An 18477-nucleotide genomic window follows, 5' to 3' on the forward strand; every position below is an offset into this window, starting at 1 on the left:
AGCATAGAGTTAAGTGAAGCTCTATTTGCAGGACTAAAAGGTCTGCATCCCCAAATTTGAAGGCAGAATGAATTTAATGCCCGTTCTTTCTGAAAAAGAAAGTTGTGCATTCAGCATCTGAACCCTTCTTGGAGGGATGACTTTTTCAGGAAGCCTGCAGTGTGCTTGCCTCATTTTCACCTCTGTGTTTTCTAAATGCACACAACAAAGCCGCCCTTCAACTAAAGCTGTCATTTAAATATAATGGGAGGGGCTTAGACATCCCTGACAACTGGAAAAATCAAGGAGAGGCAAAAGGAGATGGACAGAGGGATGGAAGGAGTCACATTATGACACATTATGACAGCATTATACAAATGTGCAAATGGCCTAGAATTTCATTTGCCCTGAATGCACAGATCTGAGGCAATTTGCAGATAAAATTGGAGAGATCCATTGATATTCCCGGGGCAGTGGTCTCTAAACTTTGCTGCACATCAGATTGGTATTGTAACCCAATATCTGAGGGTGACAGACAGACACCAGGATTTTCAAACTATTTCCACCAAGTGATTCCAATGTGTGGCAGAGATTGTAAGAAACTGGCCTCGTCTTGGATATTTCAAAATTCATAGTTTGAGCCAAACATCCTGCAGTGCTTCTGGGGAGCTTGTTTAAAGGTGTGTTCCTTGCCTTTTTTTTTTTTTTTTTGTCTTTTTCATTTTTATCAGTACCAAGGATCGAACTCATGACTGCCTGCTTGCAAGGCAGGTACTTATGCCTCTGAGCTAAATCCCCAGCCCTGTTCCTTGCTTCTTAAACCTCAGTGTCTATGATTTCTTAGGCTCTCTGGGAACCTATCCTTGATAATTCAGTATTTAAGATCTACAGTCATACTTTCAGAAACATCAAGATGGACAGGTTTAAATTCATGAAACAGAACTGTGGGGAAGCTTCAAACACTGGAGACTGTCTATCTGTGGCATTAATTCAAGGATACTAGTACTGCTTTGCACTCTCCTGTGCAGAGCAAGTACACATAGGTGAATCAAGTTTCACTCACAAGATGACATTCTGTCTGTTCCGGGCTCATCATGTGAGACTACAGGGGTAACTGACTCAGCCTCTGAAAGTTCAGCCAACAGGAAAAGCTGGCACAGCTGTGCATTACACTGTCTCCTTGGCCATTTCTCCTGTAACACAGGACAGTTGGAGATTTTGAGGCTAAGGAGCCTCAGAGCCATGAGAGGCATCAGGAAAAGTGATGGCAGACCTCAGGGCAAAAATGTGATACAGAATTGATTTTATATAGGACAATCATCAACAGGACACTCTGTCTATGTCGGAAGTTCAAATAGGGTTCACTTTCTAGCCAGTACGTCTAAAGTCAGAACTTGTAACTTTTTTCTGTGCTTCTAAAGCCAGCCACTTGACAGCTGGGGATTAGTTGGCTGCATTGATGTCTACTAACTGTAAGAGTTACTGAAGTCCAATGATGCCTCATCACTCCCTTTAGTTATAGAATAAGTTCATGAAACTTCATGTTAAGATTACCAAAGGACACATTGGTGAGCAAACCCAGCCTGGTAATCAGTGCCATGCGTGGACCCACGCCAGACTGGAAACAACCAGACCCTAGCCCCTTTCACTGGCAAACCAGAAAACAAGAAGTACCATCCCACAGCCCCCTCCCCCTACACACACACAGCACACTGTAAGTGACTGACTTATCTGGAGAAACACTGGCTGTGATAGTAGCTATCAAGGTGAAATGTAATTGGATGCCTGTGGTGCTTTGGTGTTTCATTAACATTGCAGATCTAGGGCCAGTGGTCTGATCATGGGTTCAGAGGATAGTGGTACACAGTGTAGCATTGGTGGGGGGGGGGGGCTCCTTCTGAGGGCTGTAGCCATTGCTGACTCCCTATAGTTGTATTTTGGAAGTCCTATATCATTTCCATTGTTTGGTTGGCTTGGGTTTTATTCTCTTTTGTTTTGTTCAATTATGTCAAATTGGATGGCAGAGCAGCTATTTCAAAGACAGCAAGATATATTATGGCAGCAGTTTTGGATTTACTATTGGTTTATTTTGAAGTCCTTTATTTCATTCATTGTTTTGTATTTTGGTTTCTATTCTATTTGATTTTTACTATGTCTGAAGTTATCTGCAGCTGTTTTGAAGATATTAAAGGGCATTACAGTAACTATTGTTGATTTTGTAATTTTTTAGTCCTTTATCTCTTACACTGGTTTGTTTTGATTGGTTTTATTCTGTTTTATCCTCTTTAAAATTGAAAAAAAAAGATTATCAGAGTTTTGGAAATGACCCAAATATTCATGAACTGAAGAATAGATAAAAAAAAAAGATGCGGTATTTTTATACTCAGCTATAAAGAAAGATAAACTGGAGACCTTATAGATAAATGGATACAACTAGAGACCATATTTGGAAGTGAAATAACTCAGACTGTCATGTGTAAACATTGTATTGTCTCCCTAGTGTAAGAAACTGAAAGAGTAAATAAGGACCAAAATCTGCAATAGACATTGTGAAAGGGAAAGAAACTGCTCAGAGGGAAAGAACAACTGGGATGGGGGAAAAAGGAAGAAGGGAAAAGAAAAAAATATACAGTAGCTAATATAATTTTATTACTAATTTCTTTTAGTTCATTGAAATGAGTGGTTGGGCTTATATTGTCTGATCAATTTTGCATGCCCATATGTAACCTTGTAATCTGAACAACTACTTGGAAGATAACAATATTTAGTACATTAACCATTATTAATTTCCCATTATCTTGTCATGAAATTCTCTATCACTGTTTTCATTGTTTTTTTCTCTTAAAAAAAAAAAGATTACCAGGGTTTAAGCAACCCTGTAAAGGGTGTTTTATCCCTAAATTTACTGTCTTCTAGCCACTCTTATGAGTTGTTGAGTACAAAAGGAAACTATTTACTCTAAAGAGATAGAAATGTGACGTAGAGATATGAAGTTTAGCTTTAAATATATTTAAATATATTTGTGCTTGTCTCTTAAAACACTGTGTGATAAGATTTATAGTGATTTTTACTGATTCTTGAGGACAGGGATTATACTCATTCTTGTTTATACTGGTAGTTGTATTTGTTTAGTGGAGCAAATGAATAATACACCTAGCATTGCTTTGTTAATATTTCTTTTAGAAGGATATAAATGTGCATATTATGTACATATATGTGTATATATAATACTGATTTTCTATTATCTTTGTGATTCTGGTAAGTAATTATGAAGAGAATTTTTTTCTCTTGATGCCTATGAAATACTAGAAAAGATGATTTCATTCAGACTGATATTGTAATACAAGAATGTAACTAAGATCATCCTTTGAATTAGCAAAGAACTAGAATTGTGCATTTGATTTGACTTTGAACAAGTGACTTTTTCTAGGGCATTCAGATGACTAGAATTTTTACAGCAATTTCTCTGATAGGCAAAATAACAGAGACTATGTTGCAATCCCTTTGATAAGTAAACTGGAAACACAGTAGGGGCTTTTTTTTTTAGCATAACAGACATCATTTTAAATTCAATTGTTATTTTTATTTTGATATAAGTAGAAAAAATTTTTACTTTTGAGCAATTGAGCCAGTAACATCAGAATCATACATATATGACAGTGTGTGTTGTTCTATTTTTACTTATCACAGTAATGTAACTTGACTGCTGACGTGAAAACAAGGGGAGTTTGGGGACTAGCGGCTTGGCTCGTCCTCCTCCCATCAAGGAACTACAGGATGCTTTATGAGGTCCTGCAGGTCTTCATTCTCCCAGCCCTCTCCCTTCCGTCCTCCTGGCCAGCACTGAATCTATCCAGGCACGAGCCTTCTTGGAAGCAGGAGGGAGAAGAGGGTGGAGAGATATTCAACTGCTTTAAGCCATTGTTTGCCTGAGTATGATCCCGTGACCGTCTGTCTCGTCAGTGGAATTTATTAAATATACTGTTTCCTGGACTCCATTGCTGACCTCCTGAATCAGAATCTCTAAGAGCAGCATCTGGAGATCTGTATTTTTTAGTTTTATTGACTGACTGTAACAATATCTACTGTTCACTGAAGTTTGTGAACATCTACTTTTCCTGACAGGTGATTTTGTGTAAAGGAATCAAATGACAAGGTACTTTCCGCACCACCCTTACCCGATGGAATTTACCAGTTCTCTGCTCTCAAGCAGGAGCAGGTGTCCTGTCCATGGACTCAAAGGATCTGCCAAACAGTTTCTGCTATCCCTAAATTCCCTATTCTTCCCAGAAACCCACACAGGCAAAGAGCAGCCAGGGAGTGATGGAGGCAAATGTCCAGCTGGAAGAACTTGGAAACAGACTCAGTGTGCAGACTCTGAGTCAGCCCTCTCTGTGAAGAAGAATCAGGAAGTCTGGTGAGTCAGTGCTGCCCTGAACAGAAGGAGCAGGTCCTGGAGCAGCTGGAAAGGACCCGGCCTCCGATGCGTCACTCCTATTTAGAGGATAGTGGCTTGGAACCTCTGCTCTGCTGGTGAACTCTCAAAACTTAAATGTTTGTGGATACAAACTGTGCCCACTACTCTATTCCTGCATTTTGAGAAAACACCAGGAATTAAAGAAAGTGCTGAGACCAGGCACGGTAGCACATGCCTGTAACCCCAGCACCTGAGAGGCTGAGGCAGAAGGACTATTGCGAGTTCAAGACCAGCTTGTGCTATTAGAGGGAGTTCAAGGCCAGCCTGAACTACATAGTGAAACCCTGTCTCAGAAAGAAAGAAAGAAAGAAAGAAAGAAAGAAAGAAAGAAAGAAAGAAAGAAAGAAAGAAAGAAAGGAAGGAAGGAAGGAAGAAAGAAAGAAAGAAAGAACACTGTGGCCTTTTTACATAGGTAACTAGAGATGGTCTCACAGTGCACTTGGAAAGGCTTGGGCCTCATTAGATTGCCCCCAGTGCTCTTCCAAGTCCAAACAAACCAACTGAAAATTTTGTCAGAACAATGCTGTTTATGTCTAAGTGATTCTAATTCAACTCCTCTGTCCAGAATGCTGTCTAAAGCCACCCTTAATAATTCTGGTGAAATTAAAGTCTATTCTTTCTTAATTGTTGCTACTTGTTGTTAGTAATGAGTTAGTGGTTGCCAAAGCTATTACTCCAAGGACTTGAAAAAGTAAATATCCCAGTAGTGACACATGTCCGTAATCTCAGCACTGTGGAAGGCAGAGGTAGGAAGAGTCCAAGTTTGATCTCAGCCTGGAGAATTCAGCAACTGAGACCAAATAAAGACAAAAATGGGCTGCGGATATAGTTCAGTGCAAAATTTTTGGGTTCAATCCCCAATACTGCAACAAGCACCCATAAAAGATCCAAACTTCACACTGTACACAGAAAGACATGGAAGCAAATTCCAATGCAGTGCCTGGGCCACATCCAGATTCTGATACAGCAGACCTGGAGTGGGGTCCAGGAATATGCATTTAAATTAAGTAGCTCAAGTTAGTCAGATGGAGACACATGTGGGTCTGTGGATCACATCTTAGAGACACACGAGTTTAAATTCATGTCTGGGAGTAACAGTTCACTTCCAGATTCCCTTGCAGTGTCGGGGAATTGGTGGTTTGGAGACAGAGGCATTCCAATATCCAGATGCCTCTGGAAGAGAAAAAGCCTGAATGTAAGCGCATGCAGACATCTGCACGAGTTTGATAAGGAAGAGGTCTCTACATAATGAAAAACATACTCAAGGGAAATGAAATCGTATCACTCTGTCTCTCTCCCTTTCTGTTTGCTCCTCAGACTGACGTCAGGTCAGCCCTCTGCACTCACGTTGGACCAAAGGCCCCCAAGGAGAGGGTGTTCCTCCCCCCTCTCCTCCCCATGTGCTTTTACTATGGAGGGGACACTAGGAGGGTATGTTTGGCTCTGAGAACTGGGCCTGGTATCGGACTCCTGTCAGAACGTGCTCTCTTCATTCCAAGGATGTGTCAGAACCAGAGTAAACCACCTCCATTCATCTAACTAAGCTTCAGTTCTCACTCGTCAGTTTGGATGCATCACATCTTTCTGTTTGTTTTTTGGTCTTTCTTTATGATAATTCTTAAAATATTCTATTTTTAGATAGTAAAGTAAGAAAATTAAGTTGTTAGGTAGCATTTTCAGCTTGGTTACCCCGAAGCAGCATTCTACTTTTAAATTTAGAGGACAGATAGCAGTTAATGTTTGTGTTGTTTCTCCATTGTGATACACCTGTGCCCTTGCCAGGCCATTCATAGCCTCTGCCTGAATCCGTAAGCAACGGGATCCTTTAACCGCAAGACTCTCTACAGACCCCCAACCACAGCATCCACATCACGCCTGCCTTATTTTCACTCTGACTTTCACAATTTCTTGATCAAAGCACATCAAGGAAATTGGGGTGTCATATTCACAATGAATCTTCTAAAGTGATCAAAGTGCTGTATTATGCTGGTGTTTGAGATGATTTCTAAGTAGGAAGAAATCATATAGCACTTACCATGCACTGTTCTGAATTATTTTGCAAATATTAACTTACTCAATTTTCATAGTAAGCCTATTAGATGTATAGGGTAGGTGCTGTTGTAAGTGACTATAAGATCATTTTATGGATGAGGAAAATGAAGTTACGTAACTCACAGGAGGTCAGGTAGCAAAGTAAACATTAAAAGATTCAAACCCTCAGTGGTTTTAGTTATTCTCTATGTACTCATGGAAGAAGAAAAAGCAGACAACAAAAAAGCCACAGAAAACTCCAAAAACAAGCAAATTTTTTTTTAACAACAACAATTAAAAAACTATTTTCAAGGACATTTCAGAAAAAGAAACTGAAGACTCCTATCTAATTTGAAACTATATTCAATAGAAAGGCAAAAATCATCTAATGGTTCTCATACTATGCATATGTGTAAAGAGGTATCTCATTTAATCCTCACTCTGCTAAAGGCTTCTTTGCTAAATATTTACATACCAAAGAGAACCATCGTTCAGCCATAGTCTAATTCTGAGCATTTGGCATGTGGGAACCCGGAAAAAAATAACTGGGTTATCTGCCTTGAGGCATTGGGGAGATGACAGATCCACACTGAAACAGCCTTTTACTGTCAGGGCCTGCTCAGGGAAAAACCAGCTTTGTTGATTTCTGCCAGAATCTGCTATGCTTTGAGAAAAGCATTCAGGTAGGAGTTCCAAGCCTAATTTTTAATTTTATCTTTACAGCTAATGAGCTTGTGACTCAGGACAGGTTTTAAAGTCTCCTGATCAGTTTTCTGACTTTTTCATGTTTTCTTGAGGTCCAAATGAACTAGTTCCAAATTAATATAAACTGTAAAGTATTGGAAAACTGTAAGGTAATATTACAGGTTGTTTTTATATGAGGATTATAATTACATTCTCATAAAGCAACGTGACTATCTGCTAGGGGCAGGCACCATGTTTTATTTATCTTTGCCTCTCAAGGATGCTTCCGGCACAACAAATGTTTCTTGAGTGAATGAATAAAAACAAGAGATTTTCAAAAGAGTTTTGGAGGTCCACATGTCACCAGAGAAGACCCCACGGAAGGAAAAGCCATCCACAGTACCTGCTTCAACCACGTGGTCCATCGTTGGAAACCTTTTGTACACAGCTGTGCTGACCGAGCGGAAGATGAGCAGGGACGTGAGATTCACGTAGCGCATCAGAGTCCTTCTGAGCAGGCGCCCGTGCTGGTCACTCCCATGGACACTGCTGGAGATGAGGAACATCAACCTGTCCGGCCAGGGAAGATTCACAAACTGGTTCCACCATCGGTTTACTACCAGAGTAACGTAAAATCCTGCATAACAGAGGACATTATAAAGAAAATTCTTGTTATAGACACACTGGTGACACTGATCTTTTTCTTTTAGCAGCGTTTTAGCCTTTATAAGAGTGGGACACTATAAAAATATATTATTATCCATACCTTAAGCTTTTGTCTTTCAGAAAGAAAATAATCGTTTGTGCCTGGTATTGACAAGCATCCAGTAAGTGGGTTTTAGAACTCAAATATTAACTAAAAAACGGAGAGTTAGTGAAGACAAACGTAACTGTCCAATAGCACGCTATTATCTCAAACTTGTTTGGTGTTAATTCAGCAAAAGCAACCCTGAAGGCAAAAACTTTATGGTTGATTCTGTTCTATTGCAAGCGACGGCTTTTCAGGCATGCCTTCCAGCTCGGAAACACTCCCATGCAGAGTCACGGGTGCCACCCTAACGGAGACAGCTGTGTGGCTGCATACTGTGCGTGACCTGTACTTACCAAGCACAAACGTTACTGGAATTTGTTCAGCATATCTGTCACAGTAAATTGATAATTTTTCAAAGTAAGTTTTTTGGGCTCCTGTAAGAAACAATCTGAAGCAAAAATAAAATGCACAGCCCTTTATAATATTATACTTCTGCACCTGCATTGCAAGTGACATAAGTGCAAACAATGAAGCACAAATAATGTGTTTTTTGAGGACCAATAACTTTTTCCTTTCTCCAAAAGCTGATGTGCCTTAAAAGCTTTGTACTTGCTGAATGTTTCAAGTACTGAACTTTTTGCATATGAATGTTACTGACCATTACAGTGGTACATTAGTTCACAAACTTAATTTGTTCTATGATTTTGGAAAAGAAAGCCACATTTGTGTTCATGTGGGAAAGATAGCTGCGGTTGTGTTTGTTAGGTGTTTGTTGCCAACAAAAGCAAAATCTTGCCAAATGCTTTGGTTTATGAACAAATAAAACTATTTGTGAACTGAAGTACCATTGTAGTGGGATTCATTAGTCATTTTAATTTCAAACTTTATATTCTTAAAGTTTGTATAATTGTTTCACTGGATTTGGAACAAAATCCAGTTATAGAATAATCTATTTTTAGTTATTAGTAATACTAATAAATGAGAGTATTAATTAAATGTCACAGTTGAGTCATTATTAAATAATGACATTTGACATCTTGACTTTACTTGCTCCCAGATATACTGTTTAGCACATTTGGTTTATACATGTTGTACTTCAAGAGATATTATAATTATTCAAAACCCTATAGTTATTTGAAATATAAATAAAACAAATTTCACAACTAAAGGTGAAAATTTTTATTTTTACATTTAGTCACTGTCTCAAAATGTTTATTATGGATCTGACTCAAACTATCCAAGCCCATTTTCTGGTATTATTAAATAAAATTGCGTTTCATGAGGCCATCATTGATATTTGTGTTGGAGGGTAAGATTCAGAGTCAGAAGTGATGTCCAAAGACAGGTTAATAATAATGATCAACATACGGAAAGAAAAGCCACGCATATGAATTTGCAGAAATCAATGAATGTAGCTGTTTCAAAGATGGAAGCTGCTGAGGAAAGATCCATTATAAGGAGCATTAAAGGCCCCTTTGGTGAGTAGACTTTTGCTAATGGAAGCAGAGGGACAATGAGGTAACAGTGAGAAATCAATCATATTGCAGGTGGGGTCCTGTTGGGAGCTAGCAAAAAATGTTTGGTGTACATGGTGGGCGTGAGGTTCCTGCCCTAGCTCTGGAGGAGGTGTCAGTTACTAAAGTTAAGAAAGCTGACAAAAGAGAGGCACAACTTCTTACACAGGCCTAGTAGGGTCATGTTGATGGCAGGGGCACAATCAAAAGGGTTTTCTAATATGTAAATCAAAATAACCAAAGAAGATTTAATGTGTAAAGCATAGATCTTAGGTTTAGGACAAGCCAGATTTTAAACTCAGGTCTGCCTCTTACTGGTTTGGACTGTGAACATATTTTTAAATCTCTTTGAACCTCATTTTTTTTTTCATTTGTTAGTGGGTATAATAATATCTATATAGCAAGGTTGTCATAAGAATTAAAGGATTAATAATATATGTATGAAATGATATTATGGCCTCATATTTTGTAATAAAATGGTTGGTATTATTACTAGTTGGCTAAAGAAAAATATTTAGATAAGAGACACATATAAATGAGTTAGAAACTACTAAAGAGATTATTTTGTCCAGTTTCTTTAAAAATAGGAAGAGGCATAATTAATTTAATGAATTATTGTTCTACCTTATGATTTTTGCTAACTATAATTATTTGCTTAAGATAGGATTAATAAAAATTCAGGTCATTAGTAGACACGGGAATAAAATTATGTTTATATTTTTCCACAGGTATATTTGACTTTTTTAAACAAATTCATTCTACAGTTCTTGATAAACCTTTGATTAAGATAAAAAGGATCTACTTTAACAAGATTTTACAACTGAACTTTTTAAAATGCAGTATTATTTGAAATGATGGTTTTTGTGGTAAGCACTGTTTGGCCTTTGGAAAAAATATAAGCATATAATTTTGGTGGGGAAGGTTAGAAATAGGATATTGGAGTAAAAGTTGAGATCTCAAGGAGCACTTGTGGCTACTTCAGAACTTCTCTAAAGGGTATTCTATTCTAAGAAGCAGTGGCAGCAATAAACTCACATTAATAAAAATAAACTAATGAGATAATTGTCTTGGAACGTCATTGTGTCTTCCACCATTTCATATTCTGAAGGCATAGGTGACATAAATAAGTTGTGTCAAATTATATAAGACATATTTGAAAAATTATTAGTGGATTTTAAGAAAGATATTTGGCCTTTAAACACATTTTGCCAAAATGTGCATCAATATGTATATTTGTTTGGCATGGCAGTGTTGATACATAGGAAAATAGTTCTTTTTGTTTTATTTTTTATCATTATCAGCCAGCTAAATTAGTATCTCTTGTCTCCAAATGGAGTCCTGTTGCTACAAGGAAGAATGTAGGTAAAAGCAATGATATGCAAATTGGTTCAGCTGTATACAGAAGAAAAATAAACTGATGCACATAGAAAAGGTATAAATACAGCCTCAAAAACCTTTAGTTGTTCTGTTTTAAGTTTTAGCGTCCTCTAGAGAAGAAATGCAAACATTCACTTTCTAACAGAAAAAAATTCTTTCCTTTTATCATACTGATAAAATTTTATTAAGACTATAGTTTTTAGTTGTAGAAGTATTTCTTGGACATGGTACTGTTCAAATTTTCTGTCAATCTGACAGGCATAGGTTGTGAATATACCTCCTTTTCTGAACATAATGTCCCAAAATCAGAAAATAGAAAGAAGTAAATTAGCCATTAGACCTTAATTCCTTACTCGAGGCTCTGGTAAGGTTGGAGAGCACCATCCTGGATAAGTGGTCAAACTTCCAGCCAGGGGAAGGTAAGTTGTCTGATACCTACCATTCGTGAACATAAGTACTTACATAGTTACAACCCCTGTCAAATCACAAATTCAAACCGTGTATGACATTTGGAGAAGTACAAATAATTATTTGTTTGTGGAATTTCTCTATTCATAATTATTACATAATAAGCATCAAAGTAAAAACCATCCAACTTATGTGTATTATAATTCCTTGGTGCACGAATAGTATCTCCTCGTGATCAGTTAACATGGGGCTAGAATGAGAGCCCTTTGGGCCTAAGAGTTACAGTCAATTTAATATCCTATAGAATGGTTAGGTGTGGATTAAAACACCTCATTCTGCAGAGAAGACAACAGACAGTTCATGCAATGGTAGAAGTAACCTAATGCAAAAGTCAGCAGCAACCAAAGGGTTCCAGATTTTTGAGACTGTATTCTTACATACTATTTGATGGCCGTTTAAGGAGACATGCAAAGCAAAGTACCTGTACACCAAACTTATTGCTGTGTAAAGAACAGCAAAAACAATAAATTCCCTGTATAGTAGTTTGTAGATGCTGCCTCTCCACTTGAGGAGTAACCTATGAAATCCAAAAAAAGTCGCATTTGCTACTTTACTGGAGTAAGTGACAGTCATCTTGGATAGTTTTTTTCTAGAAGAGTAAGAAGACAAAACACAAGTAAAAAATCATGCTTAAAATAGAGCATAAATAAATCTGTACAGCAAAGGAAACCCAAGCCGGTAACCAATGAACCATCTCCTTTCTCTATACACTTGCAACTTGGGGGTAATCATCTCCATGCTAGAGCTCTTAGCAGAGAAAGGAAAGGACAGGAATTGCTGGGATGAGTGATATTAGTAAACTTAAAACTGCTTGAATAACTAAATGTTGTTTTAGACTGAATAGCCACTGCTCAATAAATACTTCAATAAATGAGACATAAATATATATTGCTATGTCACCTATCACATGTTTTCTTAATTTAGGGTATTGATATGCTACATTTATTGATATTTTCAAGAGCAGTGTCCAGTGTCCAAACAAGCTAGAGTGTTGCTATCACCTTTAATATTCCTAAGGGGAAGTTGTGGCTTTCATCCTAAAAAGTGGGTATTGTTGGAAAGAAGCCAGGCCCTCATGAGAATCTAACTGTGGGTTACTGTTGGGGTTTATAGCTGTATGCAGGTGTCTCTGTAGAGGTGCTCTTGGTGAAGAGATGCACTCTGTGTCCTTCAAGAGGCAGTCTAAATATTGGCAACAGTGATATTTTTAAAAGTGCATTTTTTAAATGAAAAGTCTCATTATAATGCTTACAGATTGACTTTATGATTGGAACCGAGTAAGATGAGATTATTTCTTAGGTCTTTCTACTTGGATCTGTTCCGTGGATGTGGATCGGATAAGAATGGCATCCTAAAGCTTAGTTTTTGGTTAGTTTTTTTGAAATTTTACTGCTTTTCCCTGAGGTGCTCAAGAGTCAGTGTTTGATATAGATGGCTCAGTGCTAAACTTTGAATGAAAATCCTGTTCTACTATTGACTAACATGGACCATATGAAGATAAAATAAGATGCTTCTGAAATGCTGGTTTCTACGAAGGGTCTGTGAGGAAAGTCTTACAGTACTACTTTGAGATCATGCAACTTTTAGGTAGAATTGTTGTAGACATAAAAAATAAATTCTGTATCAGATTTCTCATAAAGTAACATATATTGCACATTTTGTGATACATAAGAAAATTTTGTCTTTATTCATACCCAGAAAAACAATCCAACTCCAATTTAGCCACTTTATTTAAGGAAATGAAGCCCTGGGATTTTAATTCATAGCACTTTTTTTAAAATCACAAACTCAGTCTCCAATATTACTGATGTTAATAAAGAAACCAGGGCCTTTTGGCATAGGCAAACGGTATTACGAAAGAATGGGACTCAAGCCACAGACCAGTTTCATTTTTCTGTCTTTACGTTGTCTATTTGTTTAATATGAGTCAACACCGGGACAGGAGCATAATAAATTAAACCCATTTCATAATTTGTTCTCAGAAGCACGGCAGTTTTAAATAACAGTCCTCAACTTTCTTTCATTTAATTACTCACCTTTCTGGTAGCCTCTGTCAGAAATACTAGCATTACATAGAGTAGAGGTCAGCGTTAAATTCCAAACATTTACTGTGTGCACTAACCTATTATTTGGAGTCTCCGAAAGCAAAGAAAATCCTCCAATGTTAGGTTCCCCTTGAAGAGGTGCCTGCAGGTCGTTACACTCTTGGTTTCACACTTCGTTCATGGACAGTCAGATTTTCTTTCTGCTCTCTGGCTACTGTGTGGACCCAGCGCGTTACAAGCACGGGAATTGAATGTTTTTCCACTTGTGCAGGCCTGTTTATGCCAGTTTGCCCACTGGTGACAGTTATAGCTGGGAACAAACAGAAGCGACAGCTGCTGATGTTGCTTTTTTCTGATCTATAATTATAACTCCACCTGCCACTCAAAGTACCCCTTTGAATGAGGAGTCGGTGGTGACATAAAGGATGTTGGGCCATTTAAATCTGTTAGATTCATTTCCGTTTCATCCTGGGATCAAGGAAGAAAGGCCCATTTTCCCCTAAAGAATTCTGAAGAGATCCCACTTGCCAAAGAAGGGAATCAGGCCACTCTTTTTATGATTGAAATGAAGAATATATTTTTATGAAGCTGTAAGCTGGGGCAGACAAGAATATAAACAGGATTTTCATTCATTTGAGAGGTATTAAGAATGCTTTTCCATTAAAACAACAAACTATGTGTTTTATGTGTGCATATGTATTTTATATACAGAATTATGACTTGTAACAGCTCAGTGTAGGGGGAAACAGTAGTGTACCGATTTGTAATACATTTATTAACTTTTCTATGGTTAGCTAGAAAATTTTAAATTATTCACAATGTTTTTTCTTAGATTGATTATACCCACACATTTTCCTTTTTGAAGGAAATTTCATTTGTAATATTTTAAAAAATGGAATTATTTAAAAGTGGAATTATTAATTTAAAGGCTCATACTTGGGAGATTTCCAGTTTTCTGAAGTAATTTTGTGTACCAGTCATTGTGAGCTTAAAGAAAATGACTTCAGATAAACTTACATTTTTGTGGAGAAAGAGAATAAAATGTTTATTCTAAAATCAAGAATACTTATAATTAAATATTTTCTAAAATGTTCTTAAATTTTATATATGGCTGGCTATAAATACCTTAGAGCAAAGACGGAGTTGCAGGTGGCTTTAATTTTTTACATAGTTTCACCATGGAGCCCTGTAAATAATGGGTATTTAATGTTTATTTGCTGCTTGGTTATTACCATATCTTCATTATTATACCTCTGTTGGATGTCTCTGGGAGTTTTGGAACATTTGAAAAGCATATATGCAATGTGCTTCATATCTTATACTTGGGTTGTCATGAAAAATGATTGAGTAGATCTGATGTTGTAAAAGTTTTCAAGACTGACCAGTGCTATAGAATTTGAGCAAATCTAAACATAAGTGCTTATGAAGTAGAAACATTGAGGACATTTACAAAATTCCCTCTCCTAATCTTCTATCTAATGTGTAACGGCTCTGAAAGTTGGCGTGGTTTCCTGACTGTATAACTAGGAGAACAGCCTTCCCGTGACTTGTGTCTGGATGTCTCCCTCAAAGCCTAATGCAGGTGGAGCTTTCTCAAGGCTGGATCTAGAATGTGTGATGCTGGGATTGATTCATGGTACATTGCTAGGATCAAGGGCTAAGAGTGTGAGTGGCCTAAGAAGCCTGCATAATACGTGAGGTATAGAAAGACCTGTGGCCGTCCTGTGCTTGTTGCTTTGCTACCTTCCATGTGCCATGAAGTTTTTATCCACTGTGATGTCATCTACCATGCCACCCTTCCCTAGAGTCAGCTGATTACACACTGAAACCTCTACAAACTGTGAGCTAATAAACCTTTTGTCCTTTAACTCAGGTATTTTGACTCAGCCAGAAGAAAAGTAACTAAGATATGCCCCTTTTGTGTGGCACTGTTAGTACTGTTGGTCAGTGTCATTTTTTTTTTTTTGTACCGTATGTTGACAGGTTTTCTTTTCTGGGACAAAATACTTGACATTTGCAGTTTAAAGGAGGACAGGTTTACTTTAGCTCATAGTTTAAGAGGTTTCACTCGTTGGCTGACACCAAGGCAGAAGCATCATGCCAGGAGAGTATGCTGGACAAAAGCTGCTCAAATGATGCCATCCAGAAGGCAGAGAGATCCAGAGAAAAGTGGCCAGGGACCATGGGCAGTCCCCGTGGTCATGCCCCATGATTCACTTCCTCCAACTAGACAGCCAACTCTAGCCCATCCAGCTGTGAACTTATCAATGGATGAGATTTGTGCCCTCACAATGCTAGACCTTCTCCAGGAGAGTCTTAATCCAGTCAAAAGTACAATCAAGATTTGCCAGCACTTGTGACATGGGGAGCCATGGCAACTTGATGTTTTATTTGATCCTGCAAATAGGAACAATTTTGTGGCCAAAATGAATGCAAAGTAAAAGCACAAATAAAGTTCATGTTCTCATAAAAAGCAAGTAGTTGAAATCAATATGATTAGCTGATGCTCAGCTTTTCTGCTAACATGTGCTCTTGGCACACACTCATATTGCAATGTGCTGATTCTCTCTAGAAAAAAGAAAGTAGTGCCAAAGGGTGAGGAAGATTTATAGAGTAAAACACACAGAGAGGCCATTAATTATTCTTATTCTTTTTTCACAGCAGAATTCCTTGCTTCAGTTGATTTGAGAAGTACTCAAATTGATCTTTTATCTTATTGTAAATTTTTTCTGGCACAGTTAGATGGTGAGAATTGAGAATTCATGTGATGCCCTTGGGCTTTTCCTAATTACTGACTGTCAGCTGTATGATAACAGCTGGTTGGGATTATGCAGATGTGTGGAGGGTTCTTTCTTTCTGTCTTTCTTTCTTTTTTTAGATGCTGTACCTGGCCTCAGAAGTTTGTACTACAATATGTCTTTGGACATAGACATCTGTCAAAATCAAGTCAAAAGGGAAACCTCGTCTATTAATTTTCTCTTTTTGATTTTAGGAGAGAAATGACCAATGGCAAAGAGACTAAAAAAACACTGAGTTTTATTACAACTGAAGTTCTCTTTTTCTTTTCTCTCTCTCTCCTTCTTTCTCTCTCTCTCTCTTTCTTTCTTTCTTTCTTTTTTTCATCTTTTTGAGGCGGGGTCTCACTATGCAGTTCAGGCTGGTCTTGAGCTCACTTTGTAGCCCATGTCAGTCTTGAACTCGCAACAATTCTCCTGCCTTAGCCTCTACAGTGCTGGGATTATAAGTGTGCATCACCATGCCTGGCTACAGCTGCAGTTCCTAAGACATAGGAAATTAGATATTTGAGGAGTCCTCATTACTCTCCTTGAATAGTTTCCAATTCAACAAAACAGAAATGCATTAGTTCAAATTCTGAAAGCTATTCTTTTCTAATGGAAGCTATGAAAACTTTATTCTATTTTAAAGATAGAAGCTTAGAGTCTAGAGAATTATTATTATGGTCCAAAAGCGTACTGAAAATGAATCCTGTACTGTATAATCAATGACATTTCTTAAATGGAGCATACCACTCAGGTCAAATACATTCTGGATTACTAAAGAAAAAATTACAGTATAGAACTGATTATAAATCTGTCCAGTTTCATGAAAAGCATGCAAAAATCCAAATATATTGTTGATTCCAAGCTGCTGTGAAATTCTGTTACTTAAACAACAATGGTAGTGGGCTGGGGATTTGGCTCAGCAATTTAAGTGCCTGCCTGACAAGCGTGAGGTTGTGAGTTCAATCCCGAGTAACAACAGCAGCAGCAAGAACAACAAAACCCCCCAAAAAACAACAATGGTAGAAGGTAATAGAAATATTACTCCAAACATAGAGGGAAGACATAGGCACACAGGAAAAATTTATGCATACATATGTGGATGATTTTATACCTTTTTATGTGGTGAAATGTATGTGGCAATGAAAAAGACTTGTTGATCCTGGTTCTCTAATCTGGCAGACTGAACATTCTCAGACATCTTTTTAGTTTTGTATCCCATAGTAACTCCTGAACAGTGGTACTGCTGAGGACAGTAAAGGGTTTGGGGTAAGAGAGTGAAGGAGAGACTTCAGATTTGTTTCATATAGTTTTATATTTTAAAAGTAACACTTGTCTTTTCATAGTCATATGCAAACACCACTTCCAACTTATACCTCCACCCCAAATCTTTCACCATCTCAATTCCACATCTCAAACTCAGTTTAGCCCAAATTTAAATCCTGATTTTTTCCCCAAAATATGCACCACCTCCAACTCTTCCCAAATTGTTTTCAAAAACATTTTTTCAGGGATTAAGGAAGTTGAGAATGGTGAGCTGTCTTTAATTCTTCTCCTTTTCTAGGAAAAAGATTTCATCTATATTGGTAAATGACAGGAAGGAGATGGATAGGAAGCTCCAGTATGGTGGAATTGTCTGGGAAGATGTCACTATCTCTGAATGGGAGAAGAAAGAGAGAAATCATTGGAACCCAGAGGGGTCAGATAAATGAAGAAAATGTCAGGTATGGGCATGATATCATTAGACACTGGAGAGCTGTTAAAAGTTGGTCCACTCAGACTCACTTTCTGCCTTTCAAGCTCTTGCCACAAGCACTACTGACTGCACCCAACCAGAAGCTAGAGGTAAGAAATCCCAGTTATGCATTTGAACCCACCCACCTGATGTGGCCCAGTGCAGAACGAGAAGGCTGGAAAGTGGATCTGAAAGAATAAAGGAAAGCAACCTGCTCCTTCCATTTTGCAAATGAGACGAATAAGTCTCAGTGAGATTCTAATATTTATTCAAGGTCACAATGAAAGGCAATTTGGTGGAGCTGACAACTCACTGGTTGGCAATTTGGAAGATAGATTGTAGTTTAGAGTAGGTCATTTGGGGTAAGTTTCAGTTTACACAGGCACAAGAGAAGGGAAGAGGTGGGCACTGAGAGAAGAGAGGCAAAGGGAATATTTTCCAATTGGTGTACACATACCTATGAGCATACGCAGGACTTTCCAGATTCACCATTTCCTTATATATACCTTCTCCTGTAATTAATGTTTTTTACACTTAAGAATTGTTCTTTTTCCAGTCAACAAGAAAAAGCATGATCCTCATTCATCTTATACAGAGGAAGGTGTAAAATTTGTAGAGCATCAAACAAAGGAACAT

The 18477-nt window shown here is 37.7% G+C and overlaps 1 protein-coding gene across 6 annotated transcripts in view; it reads right to left on the minus strand.

The window, feature by feature from the left end:
• Best3 (bestrophin 3) overlaps positions 1 to 13621 on the minus strand; it is a 35572-nt gene extending 21951 nt beyond the window's left edge. The window contains exons 1-4 of one of the 6 annotated variants that reach the window (XM_013159540.2): positions 13404 to 13621; positions 11703 to 11870; positions 8276 to 8310; positions 7575 to 7808 (exon numbers count right to left, since the gene is read on the minus strand). In XM_013159540.2, the coding sequence (XP_013014994.2) occupies positions 7575 to 7808; positions 8276 to 8310; positions 11703 to 11854 (421 nt within the window). In that variant the 5' untranslated portion in view covers positions 11855 to 11870; positions 13404 to 13621. Of the gene's footprint in view, positions 1 to 7574; positions 7809 to 8275; positions 8371 to 11702; positions 11871 to 13403 lie in introns of all 6 variants that reach the window. The other 5 variants (XM_003475926.3, XM_063255125.1, XM_013159544.2 and 2 more) reach the window with 5 other exon arrangements.
• Between the last annotated feature and the right edge of the window lie 4856 nt (positions 13622 to 18477).

Source organism: Cavia porcellus, unplaced genomic scaffold, assembly GCF_034190915.1.
Source record: "Cavia porcellus strain 051 isolate PalLab524CR breed Dunkin Hartley unplaced genomic scaffold, mCavPor4.1 scaffold_8, whole genome shotgun sequence".
Lineage (NCBI taxonomy): Eukaryota > Metazoa > Chordata > Mammalia > Rodentia > Caviidae > Cavia > Cavia porcellus.